Raw genomic sequence first — 20,361 nt, forward strand, 5'->3', positions numbered from 1 at the left:
CTGCGAGGAGTGTGGCCACCTGGACGTGCCAGCAAGATGGGGCGTCGCCCCTGACCTTCTGCAGCAGCGCCCCATGGAAAGCGCAGAAGCGGGTTCGCCGAGATCACGAGGTGAGCCTGGCGCCCCATCCATTCCGCGGGCACACGGTGACCGAAACGAGCGGCTCGGCGGAGGCGCAGTTCTCTCTTCCGGACGGCGTCCGCTGTTGCCGGCTATGTGCCACGCCGGTTTACTCACAGAGCGATTTCCGAGGTTCTCTGCACCGGGCTCGAGAAAGGGCCCTTTTCGAGGCTGGTGCTGGCGACGACAATCCGGCACCAAGCGGCCCTCAGATTGCGGACTCGGATTTGGCGGCCCTGTGCCGGCAATGCTTACGGGAGAACCCCGGGTTCGCGGCAGTGGTCGGTGCGGTGACCCCGACGGCGACTATCAAGGAGAATACGGCACCGGGCGTCGAGATCAAAGTGACGCGTTGCGGAGCTTCCCCCACACCGCCGCGTCATACTGACGAACTGATGCGCAACTGGGGGGGCTTTCGTGGCCGTGACCGGTCGTTGCGCAGGGGAGCGTGGGCACGGACATAGCCCTATGGGACTACCGTGAGTGCCATTTTCCTTGTCGGGCCGCCATTATTATTATCATTTTCTTTTGTTGTGTTATCATTTTGTCTTCTGTGTTTAACTTTACTATAATATACGCGTTTCTTTGTGTAACTGTAAATAATCTTCGTTGGGGTGGAACATTATTACCGTTTCCCCCACTCCTTTGTTGCTGTTTTTGTTTTTGTTTTTTTTCTTCGTTTATTTGCGTGTGTGCTTTGCCTTTCGTATATGCCGTGACTCATAATATTATACTGATGTAACTTTATAAAATGCTTTCCATTCGCGTTTTCTTTGTGTCTATCAGTAATTATTTTTTTTCCATGGTTATATTAACATAGACATGCGTGCCACTATTTACGAGCAATTGTAGAAATTTGGGCTGAGCTGAGGTTTGCGCGCGCCCCGCTAGTCTGACCACGTCAGGCCGGTGGGAGGGCGATTTAGGAGGGGAGAGTGTGGGGACTGCGTAGCCCATTTCGTTGCAGCGCCATAGCGCAGCACGTTTTGGGCATAGGAGCCGCAGCGCGGCGAGGTCGCTTTCGAACTTCGCGCGCGCGCTCCACCGCTTTCCCTCTCTCTCGTTCCTCCGAGGGCACCGAACGGCAGCGGGACCGTAAAACACTTGCTGCTGTCCGCCCCCGAACGGCCCACAGGCTCAGCCGATTGGTCTGTTTGGGTGAGAACCCGCGTTCCCTCTCTCCTGGCGACTCAAGTCGACCGAGGAGCGGCAACGCGGGGAGAAGCTCTCGGACAGCGAAACGGTGCGTACTGACTTCCGATTCTCCCGGTCACCCTTTTGGTTGGCCGGTCTCGCCGAAGGTCCTCGACCCGAGGCGGTTGCGTACCTATTCGCTGCTCCTGTTCTGAAGGCTACGCCAAAGAGACGCGGCTCTCTTGACGTGCGCGGTCGTACTGCGCCGAGTCGCCCTCGGAGGCTACTCCGAGCTGAAAGAACGTTGCCCTGGTAGCACTGTCGTTGGGAGCCATCCTCCCGTATAGCGGCGTGTTGCCGCGTTTTTGAGATACTGAGTGTCACCCTTTGACTTGCGGGAGCTTCGGCTCACGAGCCCCGCGCCAATACGGGTGTAACAGCTATCCTGAACGCCAAGGTGGTCGTATATTAAACGCCTTCCTTGTACTCTGGGCCTTCTCCTTGCGGCGCTCTGTTTCGCTCCCAGAGGAGACCGAACGAGCGCCCGCTTAGGGAAAACGCTACACACGCGGCTGAGCTTATCGTCCCCCTCTGAGGGGCTCGGATCCTCGGATCCGCGCGGTGGTCTAGGTGACTCCCGGCGGAGCACCGCTATAGGCAGAGACCACAAGCTATAGCGAGGAAAAACCTACGCAGAAACAACGGCGTCAACCTCCGAAGACGGGCAAGAAGACCCAGCAGGGCCACGTAACTCCTACCAACGAAAAGAAGGGCAAGTTCGAGCAAGCCGACCGGAATCAGCCTTCTCAGCGCTAACATGTAAAGTCCCGGACCAGTGCCAAGCCGAAAGCCTTCAAGGCCAAGGATTTCCCACCACTTGGCAACAACCCAACAGCACCATAGGTGAACAACTTGGCGGGGGCTGCCTCAACTTCCTCTCCAACCCTCCCCCATGGTACTCGAGCTGAGAAAAGAACTAGTAATTCTAAGAAGTCAGAGCGCGTAGCTGGCAACAAAACTCAATGCACTGGAAAAAGCTAAGGCAGAGCCGCTTGTTCCAGAAACAATGGATGAGGGGGACGACTCAGCATCTCTGTGCTCGAACTGTGCTCCGATGTCGCACTCCCCTGTAACCGCTAAGATGGAAAGCCGCATAACGACGCTTGAGCAAACCATGGCCTAACAAATCGCCCAGCTCGCCGGTCTGATTGCGCAGATCATTCAAGCTCAGTCGCAACAAACTGCAGCCCCTATAACCCAACAGGTGTTGGTACCAGTAACGCAAAACATCAAGGCCTGGATCCAGGCCAGTCCAAAATTGTTTAAGCGCGCAGTACCTGTCAAGGAGGTGAGCCAACCATCAAAGATCTTTTGTTCTGTCGATGACGATGACACTGATGATACCCCCTTAGCAGCTGTGCAGTGTGTCGGAACAGTTATGCCATTGCGTGTGGTGGACCAACCAGCCTTGAGTCAGCAACATGGCCCGGGGGAATAATCGGTCGCCTAACAAGCAAAAACTTGAACGTTTATGATTAATACAGTGGTATTCTAGATGATTCCGTGATCGGCCTAAAAGAGCACATTTCCGCCTCTACCTCGAAACTCTTGAATTCCTAGCAGCCATTGTGGTTCTGCGAGAACCTGGTGCGCCTGCCGAAATGTCGGGCTAAAAGACATTTCAGAAAGACCTATCCGCTTGTATCCTTGTACACAAATCGTACATGGTACAGGAAGTGTATGTACACGTTAATCTGGCCTACTCGTACGCAACGGCCACTGTGCTTCCCCTGCTGCACTTTGACTCATAAGCACATATGCTTAATATGTATTGTTCACCCAAACTCCAATATGTCACTATGTCCGACATCTTTAGTCGCGCGCTGAAGACAGCGGGTCGAGACGCATTGTTGATTGTGGGCGACTTCAACACTCCTAGTCAAATATAGGGTTACAAGAAGGATGAAGTACTTGGGCGTAAACTAGCAGAGTTTGTGTCAACGTTAGGCATCACCCTCCAAACCGGCCCGGTGGACCCTAAGCGTGTGGGGAATTCCGTTACCAGGGGCTCGTGCCCTGCTTCACGCTCTCCAAACACGTACAGTACATCGAATGGCACAACACAACAGGACCCTCTCGGCCGCGATAATTTTAGCATTACCATATTAATACATGCACTACCTCTAAAGAGGCCACTTTCTCAACCCCGGCTCCCACCCAGACTAGCAGGCATTCCGTTAGTCCCTACCATCCACCGGTCTCTTTGAACATGGACATGAATGTGCACGAACACTCACCTCTACCCTCAAAGAAAACCAGAAGCACATCCAGACACCGGAGGACTGCCCACATCTGGATAACTGTCCACTCCGGCTCTGGGAAGCCAAAGACTGGCATAGACAGAAACAGAACCGTACTCTCAAAAGACGAACTGTAGAGCTCACCCAAAAGGCCGTGGAATAGCCTCTGACTTGACTAACGCTAACTGGATGGTCCGGTGCGACACAGCAGCTACACAAATGTCGGGTAAAAACATATGGAGACTGTTCCAGACTCATTGACCCCTCACAGACAAGAGGCGAGACACAAAGATATTTACAACGCGCACTTCACAACATGAAAGGCACCACGGCACAACTGACCGGTACATTACGGGACAAGCACTTGGGTCCGAAACAGGACCTCAAAGGCACGGAATTACTTCACGCAGGCAAAGGTAATTCGCCGTTGAACCAACCGTACCAACTATAACACCTCAAGACGACCCTGGCGAAGATGCTCAGAGGCGCGGAGCCGTGTAGGGACAAGGTCACACAGTCAAACTGCTGGCCGATCTCCCTGACCGGGCATATAAAGCCCTCTCGAATACATTAACGCGATTTGGAAAGGCGAGAAACCGGTTCCCTTTGATTGGAAAACAGCAGTGGTTACATTAATTCCTAAATCAGGAAAGGAAATCAACACAGGCAGCTTAAGACCTATCTCGCTCACATCATGTGTGGGCAAACTGATGGTAACGTTGGTTCGGGATAGACTCTCAGAATATATGGAACACCGTAAAACTTTCGCGGACATGGTGTTCGGATTTCGTCTACACAAGTCAGCACAGGACATCCTGCTCCAACTTAACAGAGATGTAATACAGCCTATCGAGCACCCTCATAATTACAAGGATTTGGACTTGAAGGGTCCTTTCGATAACGGCGAACACAGCGTCATACCAACTCACCTCAGTGAGACACACTGCGACTGCAACACTTTCAGTTACATAAGAGATTTCTTGACAGATCGGGCTTCACTGATCCCTATTCAAGACACCGAACATGGACCCTATCACATGAGCACGCGGGGCACACCACGAGGCGCGGTGTTGATCCCACTGCTCTTCAATTTAGCTCTACACCTTCCGACACAGGTGAAGGATACTGAAGGCATACAGCATGCGTTGTATGCTGATGAGATCACGATCTCCGCCACCAAAGGTAAGTTAAGGCACATGTAACAGAGCCTGCAAGCAGCAGCGCGGGTAGTGGATCGCCACGCGGAGCACTGTGGCCTCCAATATGCACCGACAAAGCCAGAATTTGTTCACCTTAGGGCTCCCCTAAGGATAATACAAACATCCGCTCATCCCTAGCCAGTGGCCCCATCCACGAGGCTAAGGAGATTAAAATTCTGGGACTCTTCATACACCGTCAGCGAAAGGTCGACACTACACTTGACAAGCTCCGGAAGATTGGAGACCAGGTGGATCGAATGGTGCGCCGATTCTCTAGCAAGAGAAGAGGGTTGCGAAGCAAGGATGCGGTGCGGCTAGCTCAAGCTTTCCTAATAAACCGTATCCCGTATTGGGTACCCTACCTTCACTTGCGGAAGCACGACGAGGACAGGGTAGAGGTTATTCTCCACAAAACGATGAAAAGGGCCCTTGATCTCCCGGCATCCGCTTCCAAGGGACTTCTCGATCTCGGAATGGTCAGCACCTTCCATGAGCTCAACGAAGCTCATCTAACAAATCAACACACAAGGTTACCCCAAACACGATCAGCCCAACCACTCCTTGCTCAACTACACATTCAACACAATCTCTATATACAAGAAAGTGTCAGAGTGCCAGAACTACGGAGAAGCGCCATCCGAGTTTATTTATTTATTTATTATTATTTATTTCATAATACTGTGAGCCTTTCTCAGGCTCTAACAGGAGTGGAATGTACAATAGGTGGTACAACAGGTTTGGTGTTCCGGAACATGAATGAAAAGACACATAACTTATATAAATAGTAGAATCAGAAAGTGTGCAGAGTTGTAGAATCATACAATTCATGACTCATAATCAAGAAGGCTATGGCTACAACACATTTACGAAAGCATTTTCAAAGAAAGATTCAACATTCGCAACAAAAACATCAATTGACACATCATTCACAATATGGCGGGGCAGGCTATTCCATAGTTCTATGGATCGAGGAAAAAAGAAAATTTGAATAAATTACATCTAGCAGCAAATGGCCGTATGCACCAGTCGTGATTGATTCTTTTGGAGCGGTGGTGAGGTGGCTTTAGGTACACGTCTTTAGTTATGCTGATGCAATCATGATATAACAGGAAAAGAAATTTCATACATGCAGTTAGTCGTCGGCATTCTAACGTCGAGATGCTAGCCCTTTTACGGAGAAGTGTCACGCTATCGTAGCGGGAGTAACGGGAGTAAATAAAACGGAGTGCTAGGCTTTGAATTCTTTCAAGTTTCGTTTTCAGGTAAGACTGATGGGGGTTCCAAACTATAGCGCTGTACTCCAGGATGGGTCTTACTAGAGTCATATAGGCGTTTAGTTTTACATGCGCTGGTGCAGCTGACAATTTTCGTCGGATGAATGCAAGTTGTCGGTAAGCTTTTGCACATATGTTATCTATGTGGGATTCCCAAATCAATTTTTCAGTAAACGAAACCCCCAAGTACTTTACTTCATTATTACGCGTCACAGCAGATCCTGATAAATGGTAAGTAAAATAGATGGGAGTTTTTTTCTTTGTTATGGTGACAGATGACGTTTCGCTTACATTTATTTTCATATCCCAAGTTTTACACCAAGAATCAATGTTAGTTAGTGTTAAGTGCAGATTATTTTGGTCATCTTGTGAACGAACCGTAGTGTACACAACGCAGTCGTCTGCAAATAATCTCAGCACAACATCTGGAGTGACACAGGAAAAAATGTCATTTATATAGATTAAAAAAAGTGTAGGTCCTAATACTGATCCCTGTGGAACACCAGAGCAAACGTCTAGGCTAATGGATTTGGCATTTTTTATTTCGACGTATTGAGTACGGCCTGAGAGGTAAGCTGCAATCCAGGAAACTATGTCTGCATTAATACCAATCATTTTAAGCTTCTCTATTAATTTACAATGTGGGACAGAATCAAAAGCCTTTGCAAAGTCTACGAACACTGCATCCACTTGCAAACCAGAGTTAATAGCAGCCGCGAAGTCATGTGTAATTTCAAGTAATTGCGTAACTGTTGATAGTCCCTTCCTAAAGCCTTGCTGGTTTGCATATAAAAGCTTGTTGCTTTCCAGGTAAGTTATGACTGCTTTGTTAATTACATGCTCCATTAATTTACAGCAAGAGCTAGTTAGTGATATAGGCCTGTACATGCTTACCAAGGGCCTATTCCCATTTTTTTTAACACCTGGACCACTTTCGCACAAAGCCAGTCGGTGGGCACGGTTGATGTTGCCATAGATACGGAAAAATTTTTTTGAAGAAGGGGAGACAGTTGTTGCACGTATCGCTTTAGAAAAGCATTGGGCAATCCGTCGGGCCCAGGCGATTTCTTTTCATCAAGCTGTAGCAGTAAGTTAAGAATGCCGCATTCTGTTATGACAAGGTCAGGCATGCGGGAGGGGTATTCCGCTTGATTGAACTCTAAGGTAGAAGCACGGGTGAACACAGACTGGAAATAGTGATTAAAGGCGTTCGCGATACAGTTTGCGTTATCCGTAATGGCTCCGTCTATTTCCATTTGGTCGATAGACGCCCCCGGTTTTGCCAGGTAACGCCAGAACTTTCTTGGTTCGTGTGTCATAAAATTGGTCAGCGTATTTGTGAAGAAATTGCTTCTTGCTGAAGAAATTTCTGCTCTGAACATTTGCGAAAGTTCATTTATAGCATCGACGTTGGTTTTCTTTTTACGCATTCTTTGTAACTTTCTTCTGAGGTGGATAATACTGCGTGTAATCCAGGGTGTCTTCCTGTTTACTCGTTTTTTTATTGATGGGATAAATGTTTTTTCACAGTACGCTACTATTCGTTTGAGCTTTAACCATAAGTCATTCGCGTTTGGAAATCCCGACTGTAAAAGACTGTCTAGCGTTATTTCAATGCAATCAATAACACTGACATCGTCTGCCCTGCTGTAATCCTTGACAGATATACGAGATATACTGGTGATTTGGTTGGGACTGAAACTGAAGTTATCAAAAGTAAGTAAAAGCATTTTATGGTCCGAGATTCCATTTTCGATACTGATATCAGGGTTTAGCGTCTTGGAAACAAAAGCAAGATCAAGAATGGAGCTTGCTTGCCCTTGTATACGCGTTGGCTCCCTAACAAGCTGGGTTAAATAAAAACTAAACATAATATTCAAAAGCATTTCACAACTATTGTGCTCGTTTCCACCAATTGTCAGATTTCCCCAGTCAATCCCAGTTAAGTTGAAGTCTCCGACTAAGATTAGCTTAGTACGCTCGTTAATTTTAGGACACAGAAAGTCGTGCAATTCAGCAAGATAGTCAGTTGGCGCATTTGGTCGTCGGTATATGCCGCCAATGAACACTGACATTCCATTGATAGTGATACTGCACCACACACTCTCGTGATTGGGTAGTCCTTCGTCTTTCTTAAATGATAAGCCTTCTTTAATGGCTATGGCAACGCCCCCTCCCCGGCCATCGCGGTCGAAACGAACGATAGAATAGGAATTGGGAAGCACCTCTGAATCGTCAATGTGAGAATGCAACCAGGTTTCAGTGACGACAATTATATCGGGGCTGTATACCAGCACTATTTCTTATAATTTTTCGGTTTTGTTGACAACGCTTCTTGCATTCAAACCTCTTCCAACCAAGATGGATACAGAGGACCAAAGTGGACGCCGCCAGGCTAGGGTGAAAGGTTTGGAGTGCCACTATGGCAACAAACATGCAGTTTACTACGTAGATGTCGCTGGGCCAAACCACGGGGCTGGTATACTGCAGCAGTCATACTTCAGGAAAGACGGGTAGGTGGTCCCACTTTTCGTGCGGCACGTACAACGCAAGCAGAGGACGTAGCGATCACCTTAGCTGCCTCGGATTCTAATTCTAAATGTATCGTCACGGATTCGCGTGGGGTTTGCCGTAATTACGGGGCTGGTTGGGTCACCCTACTGGCCGAACGAATACTGTGAAACTGCATCATGGATGTAGAAATTTGTGCTTCCGGGAACAACAGAAACACAAAGAACTTTATTTTACACGATTTACACATTTGCACGGAAGTAATAGGTAATATAAATAAAACAAGAATATCAGAATTAAAAATTAGTCCAATTCTTCGTACGACTTGTGAAGTTGATATTTCTTGGGGAGGTATAGAAGCATATGTACCGATGATGATGATTTAATTTCGTATCGTATAGGATTGCAAAATGATGTCCCAGAGAAGACGGCAGTTAATTTCCCGAAGTTTGTTCGAACGCGGGGAAGTAGTAAATTATCGTTTACAGAAAACCTCGTAATGTTGGTATATTTGAGGAAATATTTCGGAAAAACCGAACTTAAGGTGTCGTAACGCTTAAGCCTGGAGATAAACAGCGATAGCCTTTGTTTCAACAGTTCAGTTAGTATTAGAATATTGAGGCTTTCGTAGAGAGGTTTAGAGTGCGTGAAAATATTATCAAAAGTCATCAGTCGGAGCGCTTAATTTTGAAGGTGTTAAAGGGCGTCTAGGCGACCGTAATAACTGTTACGCCAAGGCGATATACACTAGGACAGATGGCTGTGAATGTAGGAATAACATAGTTAAAGAATCATATGTCCCTGGACATAGTTACAGGCTTTAATGATTACATGGATGCCAAAAGAAACTTCCTGTATTAGTGAATGACCTTGAAGATAATATTTTAAACGCTCGTCTAAAGTAACACATAAAAACTTGGCGCTGTTAGTAGCCAGTATTCCATCTGGTGCTAATGTGAGCACCACGGGAGCCACTTCTTATAATTGTGAATGAAATATTGCAAATGTAGTTTTTGACGGTTTGAAGTGCAGATAGTTATTCCATCACCAAATGCTGGCGTTATTCAAATCAGCATCGATATTTTCTTGCAATACCGTGATCTTGTTTTAGATGAATAATTAGTTGCATGATCCGGATATTGCAAGCAGTCAATGTGGCGAAGTGTCTGGGAGAAATCATTGATAAATGATACAAAAAGCAAAGTGCCTAGAATAGATCCCTGAAGTACTCCTTGGTTAGTGAACCTGGGACTGGAAATTCTGCCATCGACTGCGACAACATGCGACTTGTGTTTGTGTAACTTCCTATGAAATTCGAAGCTGGACCAGTAATTCCGTAAGTGCCGTGTTTCCGAGAGAGAACGGCTTGAATAATAGTGTCAGACGCGTTAGTAAGGTTAACAAACACTGCAACAAATAGTTATTCATCATCAATAGCAAGTTCAATTTGGTCCGTGAAATTAACGAGTGCCAGTTCAGTTGACAACCCTGGACGAAAGACAAACTGATAAGGAGAAAGTAAATCGAACTTTTTTAAATATGACATTAGGCGTTGGTACAGAAGCCTTTCTATTATTTTGCTAAAAAATGGAAGAATACAAATTGGACGGTTATTATTAATATATTAGCGGTCACCTTTCTTGAAAACAGGAGTTATCTTTCGGTTTTTTAGGGAGGTTCGAAACGTACCGTTCATAAAGACTTTATTGATGATGTTAGCAAGAAGAGGCGAAACTTTACCGTTTAATAATCTTATTCTTGAAGGGTAACACGTAACGTTATCTCATTTCCCTTCCCCCTGTTCACTGGGTGGGCCGCGTGCGGGGAGGACAACGGAAGAACAGCGCGCCTACGAAGAACACCGTCGTCAACAGAAGCGGGAATATGCGCGGAGACCGGGGGCGGAACGTAATACGGGCGAAGATCGTGCCGCAAACACCAAGCGTGTGCATGTTTGGTTGGATCACTCCTACGGACTCCGCTTCCATCGTAATTGTGGGTAATTTCAACATAGACGTATCTCGGCCAGACAGAAAGTGGTTCGTGGCGTTTCTCTTGGGAACATTTGGCATTCACTGTTACACAAACATCACTGCGCCTACAAGACGTCATCGGTTGTGTATAGGTCTCACGTTGGCCAAGAACTTTTCCAGTGTCGCCACAGAGCCATTGACCACATATGAACGCGATCATAAAGCGGCAGTCGCCCTGGTGGCCAAATAATAAATAATAAACAAAAAGGCAACAAAGAAAGTAAGAAATTTAATCAATGCATTGAGTATGCGATTTATTAAAACCGCAAAAATACAGTGAGAAAACCAAATTCATTCTGGTATATGTCTTTAATTTTCAATCAACATAATTATTATCAACGTATTTATCACCCTATATACAGCTCCGCTAGTCTTCCATTTTGACAGAGTGCAATGACTGAGTTTTATCTCAACGAGAGAAAAAGCGAGAAGTAGCCTCAGAGATGGCAAAATCAACAGTACAAAGCTAATTAAGCAATTTAGTCGAACATCAACCACATTGCGCCATAAACTTCCCTACTTTGGCATCGGCCCACCTGTCCTCTTGAGCACAAAAATAGTCTCAACCAAACCCACTTGAAAAACACAACAGAAAATTTAAGTCCGTCGTATTTTGGTATGCTGTTTCTGTCCTTCTGTTGTCTGGCGTCCTGTAGTCGAAATTTCTGTAGTTCTTCATCAATTTTTACTTAAAATTTCACAGAGCCCTCTTTAAGGCTATGTAAATTTGTAAGTAGAAAAAAAAGAAAATCTTCGCCAGGGACTTGAACTTCGGACCTGAGGATTCCTAGCCCAGCATCTTACCACTGCACCACGCCGGATTTTTTTCTTTCTTGCATGGTATTTATTACAGTACCATTCAAACCGACATTCACCAGTTCTGCATAGTCAGATAAGGGAGGGCACAATGAAAGCCACACGCAGAAAAGGTCGCGTTCATACTGTGAGAACATGTCCCTAGGAGTACAATTTGGCTATGTGAATAGTAAGAATCTCTGTCTGCGTTGATGTTACATTTGCATTTTAACAGCCAAGATACGCTTTCACTCCACCTCGTCAACTGCCGCATCTCTAGAAAAGCAAAAGTGTTGTTACCATCGACAGGTACATCGTGGACTGCTAGAACATCGATTTTGCTGCACGATATCCATATTAAATAAGTAATTCAGAAATCTACAGCGGTGAACGGGGGCACTATAAGAATTGTTACTGCTAATTTCGACAGTTTTCTCTCGCGCTTTACAGCGCTCATATAATTCGTGTGTTCAATGCAAAATAGCTACATAAATATTCGTGGATGAGTGTTCATTATGACAGCACACTCGGTTCTCACGGCAGCGCTGTACCAGAATAATGAGACCCGACCTAGACAGCTTTTCACACAACTTTGTGGAACAACACAAAACTTCTTTTTCGCTTCGCAAAAGCTTAGGCAACATTTCTGGGAAATTAACTAATGTGTCAGTGTAACGGCCCATGTAAGTCCAGAGGGCTGTGTGCCACATCTTACCAAATAAAACAAAACAGATACGCAGCCATTCCCGCAGATGGTATGATATTGATCAGCGGCCCATATTGAGGAGGCCGGTAGGGCGTTGTTGGTGCCTCGTCGTCAGGGCATGATTACAACAATTAGCTACGTCTACTTTAATACCGGTGTCGGTGCTATCAGCACTGCCGTCTTCAGTAAAGCGCGACTCAATACCGCGCAAGCGTAAAGTACAGTGTACACCACCGATGCGAAATTGATATACAACTTTAAAGCGTCGCGACGGAAAGCGCTTCTGTCGCGGCGTCAGAAAGTGGCACATTTCTAATACCTCGACAGAAAATGTGTAGTCCCGACAGAGAGTTTCTGTTGCGACGTGAGAATCGCTGTTGCCATAGAAAGTTGTTGCGACTTCATAAACTCTTGTAGTCGCGACAGAACGTTTCTGTTGCGACTTCAGAACTCTCGGCCGTCGCGACCTAATGTTTCTGTTGCGACGTCAGAATTGCTGTCGTGACGTCAGAGTCGCTGTCACAATAGAAAGCTGTTGTTGCGACTTCATAAACTCTTGTAGTCGCGACAGAACGTTTCTGTTGCGACTTCAGAACTCTCGGCCGTCGCGACCTAATGTTTCTGTTGCGACGTCAGAATTGCTGTCGTGACGTCAGAGTCGCTGTCACAATAGAATGCTGTTGTTGCGACTTCATAAACTCTTGTAGTCGCGACAGAACGTTTCTGTTGTGACTTCAGAACTCTCGGTCGTCGCGACCTGATGTTTCTGTTGCGACGTCAGAATTGCTATCGTAACGTCAGAGTCGCTGTCACAATAGAAAGCTGTTGTTGCGACTTCATAAACTCTTGTAGTCGCGACAGAACGTTTCTGTTGTGACTTCAGAACACTTGGCCGTCGCGACCTAATGTTTCTGTTGCGACGTCAGAATTGCTATCGTGACGTCAGAGTCGCTGTCACAATAGAAAGCTGCTGTTGCGACTTCATAAACTCTTTTAGTCGCGACAGAACGTTTCTGTTGTAACTTCAGAACTCTCGGCCGTCGCGACCTAATGTTTCTGTTGCGACGTCAGAATTGCTATCGTAACGTCAGAGTCGCTGTCACAATAGAAAGCTGTTGTTGCGACTTCATAAACTCTTGTAGTCGCGACAGAACGTTTCTGTTGTGTGTTCAGAACTCTCGGCCGTCGCGACCTAATGTTTCTGTTGCGACGTCAGAATTGCTGTCGTGACGTCAGAGTCGCTGTCACAATAGAATGCTGTTGTTGCGACTTCATAAACTCTTGTAGTCGCGACAGAACGTTTCTGTTGTGACTTCAGAACTCTCGGCCGTCGCGACCTAATGTTTCTGTTGCGACGTCAGAACTGCTATCGTAACGTCAGAGTCGCTGTCACAATAGAAAGCTGTTGTTGCGACTTCATAAACTTTTGTAGTCGCGACAGAACGTTTCTGTTGTGACTTCAGAACTCTCGGCCGTCGCGACCTAATGCTTCTGTTGCGACGTCAGAATTGCTGTCATGACGTCAGAGTCGCTGTCACAATAGAAAGCTGTTGTTGCGACTTCGTAAACTCTTGTAGTCGCGACAGAACATTTTTGTTGCGACTTCAGAACTCTCGGCCGTCGCGACCTAATGTTTCTGTTGCGACGTCAGAATTGCTGTCGTGACGTCAGAGTCGCTGTCACAATAGAAAGCTGTTGTTGCGACTTCATAAACTCTTGTAGTCGCGACAGAACGTTTCTGTTGTGAGTTCAGAACTCTCGGCCGTCGCGACCTAATGTTTCTGTTGCGACGTCAGAATTGCTGTCGTGACGTCAGAGTCGCTGTCACAATAGAAAGCTGTTGTTGCGACTTCATAAACTCCTGTAGTCGCGACAGAACGTTTCTGTTGCGACTTCAGAACTCTTAGCCGTCGCGACCGAATGTTTCTGTTGCGACGTCAGAATTGCTATCGTGACGTCAGAGTCGCTGTCACAATAGAAAGCTGTTGTTGCGACTTCATAAACTCTTGTAGTCGCGACAGAACGTTTCTGTTGTGACTTCAGAACTCTCGGCCGTCGCGACCTAATGTTTCTGTTGCGATGTCAGAATTGCTGTCGTGACGTGAGGGTCCCTGTCACAATAGAAAGCTGTTGTTGCGACTGCATAAACTCTTGTAGTCGCGACAGAACGTTTCTGTTGCGACTTCAGCACTCTTGGTCTTCGCGACAGAATGTTGCTGTTGCGACACCAGAATTTCACTTCTGTCTAAAACTTGCTTATCTTGTATACTTTTTCAAGAAATGTATTGTGCCTTAAAATTCAGCCATGAAAATTTATTGACGATAAGCTCTTGATATTAAGTATGTTCTAGTTCACTTATTGAAAGCACGGCTTACTTCTTTTTTTTCCTCCACTGCATTTATGTATTACATCATGTATTATGTATTATTATCACATTATGTATTATTATCTAGTATTGCATTTATGTATTATGTATTACAGGCTCAGTGCTCTGCAATAATTTCGTTGTTTTTTTCCTTTTTTTTCTTTTTTACTACATTTATGTATTATAGAGTGACACGCTGAGTGCAATATCGTGGTCTGGGCGGGGATCGGCGCATTGTCAGGGATTCAGTTGCCTTTTCGCCACCCCTTCCAGCTGTACCACTAGATGCTTGAAGTGATGATGAAATAAACCATTCATTCTGTCGTAACATCAGCAATGTCTGTCGCAACTACAGAAACGTCAGGAACTTCGTCAGGAACTTCGTCGTACAACAGAAATTTCTGTACTTCCGACAGGAATTCCTGTTGTCTTTTTAACTGGGAATCACCATGCTAAAGAAGACGATGGAATTGCCCTTGGGATCCGACACGAATAAGATACAAAATGAGTGAATAATGAGCATGCAAAAGAGACACACAACTGATAGGCATAACGAATATTTAATGAAATAGTTATTTGAGGCAATGTGTACGTCGAGCTTGTCTTCTTCTGAGTCGACACTTGGCTTTTTGGCAATACACATAAGATAATCAACGAATAACGTAAAATTTGTGCAGTAAACAGAGGCCAACGCAGACGACGCTTTTCATCTCGTTCCCTGAACCTTGTTTGTCAACTGCGACTTGTACAATACAGGCTCCAGTGAGATTCCCCTAAAACACGCCCCCCCCCCCCCCCTAAGAAACAATCAGATTCTGTCTGCAGCTCCTCGGTGAGACGAGTGGCCTCCAATATCATCTGCACTGCCCGAGTATTGCATTTCATCTCAAAGGTGGTTTGCAGCACTACGGAAGCTACAAGGCCCGTAGAGAACAAGAAGCTACAGAAATTCTGAGAATTGTCTATTAATGCGTAAGTATTGCTTGGCGCGGCTCTGACTTCGTTTTTGCGTAGAATTGCCTACGTACTTTTCCTAGCTTATGCGCATCTACCCTTTCCGGTTGCAAAGAATGCTTAGGCTTTACTTGATAATTGTCAGATTTTCTCGCCGCACCCCTTCAGTGTAATCACGCCGATTTTAATCCGGAGCGCAGCGGTCGCCAGGGAACGCTGCAGCTGCCGCAGTCGACGTTGCGTGAGGGGCGAGTGCATCGCCGCGCCGCCACGTGATGTGTCGCTCTCGCAAGCCTGTGCTATGTGTGCATTCCTCGCCCACTGAAGCTCTTGCCCGCGTTCTGATGGCACCTTGGTATGACTTAATGAAAACGCGCCAAGCGGCTCAACGCGCTCGCTGGGCCACCCCAACATCTCAAGTTGGCCCACATCCAAATTTAAGTTGGCCCACCCCCCAATTTCAAGTTGACACGCCCCCTGTTTTAGTTCGCCGACGTCCAAATTTCACCTTGGTTCACCCCTAAATTTAGGTTAGCCCACTTCCAAATTTAAGTTGGCCCACTGTTGAACGTCATTTGGGCCACCCTAAATCTTGAAGTTGGTCCACTGCCAGATTTCACATTGGCCCACACCTACATTTCGGTGGGGCCACGTTCAAATTTCAAGTTGGCCCACACCTAATTTGATTTGGCTTATGTCCAAATTCAAGTTAGCCCATCCCCCAAATTTTAAGTTTGCCCAGCCTCTAATTTAAGTTGACCCACCACACATTTCAAGTTCGCTCACCCACAAATTTAGGTTGACCCACCGCTACTATATGCTTCCCCGTGCATTTTCTAAGGAGCCCAGTGCATTTATATTAGCATTCGATTTTTATTTTATTTTTTTGCTTTAAGTTATTCGTTATCGCTTAAAACTTACCAATCGTCCACACTTACATTATCATAACGATTAAACGTCTTAACTTTGCAAATTAGGGATTTTTGTGCACATACAAGGCATTGAACTTTTCGCGTGACAGGGCTGGGGAGCTCGCCCAAAAGAATGCTTACGCATTAAAATACGAATACCCCTCGAGATGCGTTCATCCACGCCGCGTCGGCCGCTCACTGGCTGCTGAAATCACGGTATACGAGGTGCATGTGCAAAGGCCCTAACATGCCCCGCGTCGCTGTAACGTGGGCGCTATGTTCTCTATGTAGACCTCGTAGGTTCGGCAGTGCTGCAAGGGACTTGGGAGGTGGATTGTAATCGTATTGTATCGTTGTATATTACTGTATCTACTTCGCGTATCTGCTGCGCCCCATTGCTCGTGGTGACTGTTTTCACCCTCTTCGTCCTGTACACTGATGCTGGTAAGGAGGTCTCGCAGACCAAGCCAAAAACGTGAAGCTCACACAATTATAAACAATATAGGGATCGTTTGTACAAAACATAGACTGCAAGAAACAGACTCCTATAATCCCCAAAAGTACTCTTAACTTTAGTTAACGAAAGCTCTTTCTGGTCTGCTTCTCTATTTTTCTTTGCAGGATTCTCAATGTCAGATCGAGATCGAAGTGTCTGGCCCTGTAACAGCGCTGACTCTTTATCAAGGAGATGGAGGTGAGAAAACAAGATAGCGCAACACTCTTGTGTGATAAATGTGGCTACATACTTTGATTTGCTACAGGTCACGTTGACACAGAATACACTGTTAAAGATCGACTACTGTAGAAAGCGCATATCAACGGTTCTTCTGCTCCAATTGGTGAAGGCCGCTCTTAAATGCTTCACTCAGCTTTAATCTGAACTATGCGGGCATTCGAGGCATTACAAGCTACAGGAAGTATACGTGAAGAGAGGGGTTAATCGAGAGGCCCGGTTTTTATTAGTGATGTTACAAGAAGCCAACAAACACTGACACGAAGGACAGCATAGGGGAAATCCCTTCTGCTTAGTAAATAAAATAAGTAAACGATAAATAATGGAAATAAAAGTGGATGCAAAAAACTTCTTGCCGCAGGTGGGGAACGATCCCACCGCCAAGGTCTGTGGGTGGTGGCGATGGCTAACACTCCCAGGCTTCTACCAGGAAACATAAGTACCCAAGAAAGTGGATGGCGAAATGGCGCCGCGGTAGCTCAATTGGTAGAGCATCGCACGCAAAATGCGCAGGTTGTGGGATCATGCCTTACCTGCGGCAAGTTGTTTTTTCAACTACTCTGATTTCCAATAATTTATCGTTTCTTTATTTCATCTATTAAGCACAAGTAATTTCCTCTATGTTGTCCTTGATGTCAGTGTTTGTTGGCTTCTTATGATAGGAAATATACGTATAAGCCAATATATATAAAGGTTCCACAGCTGGCCTGATTCTTCGCAAGCAAACTGAAAACATACCTAAAAAAAAGAGGGCCAGGAACGCAGACAGTTTCTCCAATGCTATTAGAGAATGCTTGGAAGAAATATTTGCTAATACCGATGTCTGAGCGAGCTAGTGAAAATTCAAGGTACAAAAAAAAAGAGCGAAAATTTGGACGCGGACAAAAGAAGTCACCGAAAAACATAATTTGTTAGACGGAAAGCACCGCAATTGAGGGCTCATGGGAAGTAACGTCTCAGCAACCTGTGGTTTGCGGGTGACATTGTCCTTTTCAGCAACGCTGGAGATGATTTGTAACAAATTATTCAGGACGTTAGCCAAGAAATTTATTGTAAGAGTAGGTGCGAAGATTCATTTGCAGAGGGCTAAGGTAACTTACAGCAGCCTGGTAAGAGAACCAGCGTTCAACTTTGGGGAGTCAGGCTGCGAGATCTGTACAAGAGGTCGTTTATATAGGTTTGTCAATCACATGACACCCGGATGAAGAAAAGCAAAGCTAAATTATTTTATTGGGACATCGGTTGAAGTGCATACGGCAGGCATTACGAAGCCATTACTGGCAGCTTGCCGCAATTCTTGCAATGTGTACAATCATTGCATTCGGCCGGTACCAGCATATGTGGGAGAAACTTTTTTATTCCACGTTAACCCTTTCAGACGCTGTCTATACAATTGTGTACAGCAAAATAATGCGTCAACAGCAAACCACTAATTAATGCAATGATATTTAAAATTTGTTGCATACATATTGAAACACTTATTATTGGAACTGTGCTGCAATATTGAGTATCGTTCATAATTTTTTTTAGCAAAATGAATGAGAAGGTAAACGGTTGGATGTTCTTACACTGTGCCAGTCTGCTATATGTAGCGGATTCTCTCCTTTCAATGTTCATCACAATGTCATGCACCAGGCATAATTTTCAAGTGGCTGGATAAGTGCTTTTAAAGCTTTGCAAAACATGAAATAGTTTATGTTCTCATATTTGATGCTCCTGTAGCGAGTTTTCGCATGGAGCTGAAATTCTGTAAACTTGACAAAACTGACGAAAGAATTGAAAATTCTTAATATTTTCTGCAGCTGTACACTATGATTCTGAAGATGCAAGAGATATGGTGAAAGCAAGTTTTTAATCAACGGGATAAAGTGGCGTCTGAAAGGGTTAACAAAGAAGCTGGAGAAAAAGTTAAGGAGTGCGCAGCGAGCGATTAAACGAAAGATGTTGAGCGCAACGTTAGCAATCTGGAATATTGCACTGCGATTTAGAGAGTAAACGTGGGTACCCGATTAAAAGGAAGGAAAGGAGGTGGGCAGTATATGTAATGCGTAGGACAGACAACTACTCGTCTGTTACAGATTGGGTTGTACGGAAATGGAAGCGCCAGAGCTGAGAATTAAGTGGTGTGACGAACTTATCAAATTTGCTGGCATAACTTTAAGTAAGCTAGCGTGGGACGAGTTAATATTTCGTGGCATACAGTGTACATAAAATAGGACGATGATACTTAGAACAATAGTGAGAACGACCATGACATTGGTGGTGGTGCAGAATTGGTCATGTTGCTCACAGGGCCAACAGGGAAAGACGTTGTCTACGGCACCAGCGACGGCAAAATCGGCCTCCTTTCGATTGACAAGTAAGCGATGGCCTGTCCTTGCTCTCGTGTCTCTATAGCTTGAGTTACTATACGCAGGCCTTCTCAAGTTCCGGTCTGGGAGATCGAAAATCCCAACGGAGGTGGAAGTGAGTATGACAGCTGCCCTACTTTTGTTACCTGATTATATGCAAAGCTCTGTTTGCGTAGGTGTCACTTGTCTCGGCTCTTACGACATGACAGGCGACGGAGTCCTGGACCTCCTTGCCGGAAGAAATGATGGTCAGGTGGAAATATACTCCTTCAACGACCTCGGGGAACCGGTGCTCCGTTTCGCATACGTAACTACCTCTACTTTCTGCTCAACACTCAATAACGTGACACTACAGAACACAGAATCCCATGTGCTTGCTTCAGAACAAAATTTAATGCCTCGGTGTACTTCCGAGAAAAGTAAGGGCAAATGCGGCGGTTGAAGTTTCAAATAGGAAAATAACGGAGGGAATGTAACATTAGTTTGTAATAATAAAATGCATGTGACTGACAAGAACTAATACCCCTGTCAAGCGGGCAAGTTAAGTGCACTTACGGCGAGTGCACTCGGTTTTTAAGTGCACTTTCCCAAATCTTAACGTCGCAGCGGAGTGTACTCTCAGATGAGTGCACTCAAGTCGGAGTACGTTCACGGAACGCACTTTGCTGGCCGAGTGCGTAGCCTCGCCGCCAACGGTTTGAAGGAGTGCCTAGCCTCGCCACCAACGCTTTCAACGACGCAAAATGTAATGCATAGAAAAAGGACACAAAAGTTCATTTCAGTTATTGAACAGCTTTTAACAATATAATTTGTGTTTAGCGAGAAGCGAAACAGCACACTAAAGAAACGAATTTATCATGTACGCAACTAACGGCGCCAGAATGATGCGGCACTGCGGCGCCGCCATGTTCATTCAGTTCGTGTTTATTTTGGTGTGAAAGCGTGCTGACCACGCTAGTCGTGCTTTGAGCCGT

The 20,361-nt window shown here is 45.7% G+C and overlaps 1 protein-coding gene and 1 long non-coding RNA gene across 4 annotated transcripts in view; one reads left to right on the top strand and one right to left on the bottom strand.

The window, feature by feature from the left end:
* The window catches only part of LOC129386084 (uncharacterized), a 73,516-nt gene that overhangs the window by 40,041 nt on the left and 13,114 nt on the right, over positions 1–20,361 (bottom strand). The window lies entirely within an intron of this gene.
* Positions 1–20,361, top strand: part of LOC126535888 (BBSome complex member BBS7-like) — a 155,554-nt gene that overhangs the window by 33,964 nt on the left and 101,229 nt on the right. For all 3 annotated transcript variants that reach the window (XM_050182737.3, XM_055073326.1, XM_055073327.1), the window contains exons 6-9: positions 16,925–16,997; positions 19,329–19,395; positions 19,453–19,502; positions 19,564–19,694. In XM_050182737.3, the coding sequence (XP_050038694.1) occupies positions 16,925–16,997; positions 19,329–19,395; positions 19,453–19,502; positions 19,564–19,694 (321 nt within the window). The remainder of the gene's footprint in view (positions 1–16,924; positions 16,998–19,328; positions 19,396–19,452; positions 19,503–19,563; positions 19,695–20,361) is intronic.

Source organism: Dermacentor andersoni, chromosome 4 (assembly GCF_023375885.2).
Source record: "Dermacentor andersoni chromosome 4, qqDerAnde1_hic_scaffold, whole genome shotgun sequence".
NCBI lineage: Eukaryota > Metazoa > Arthropoda > Arachnida > Ixodida > Ixodidae > Dermacentor > Dermacentor andersoni.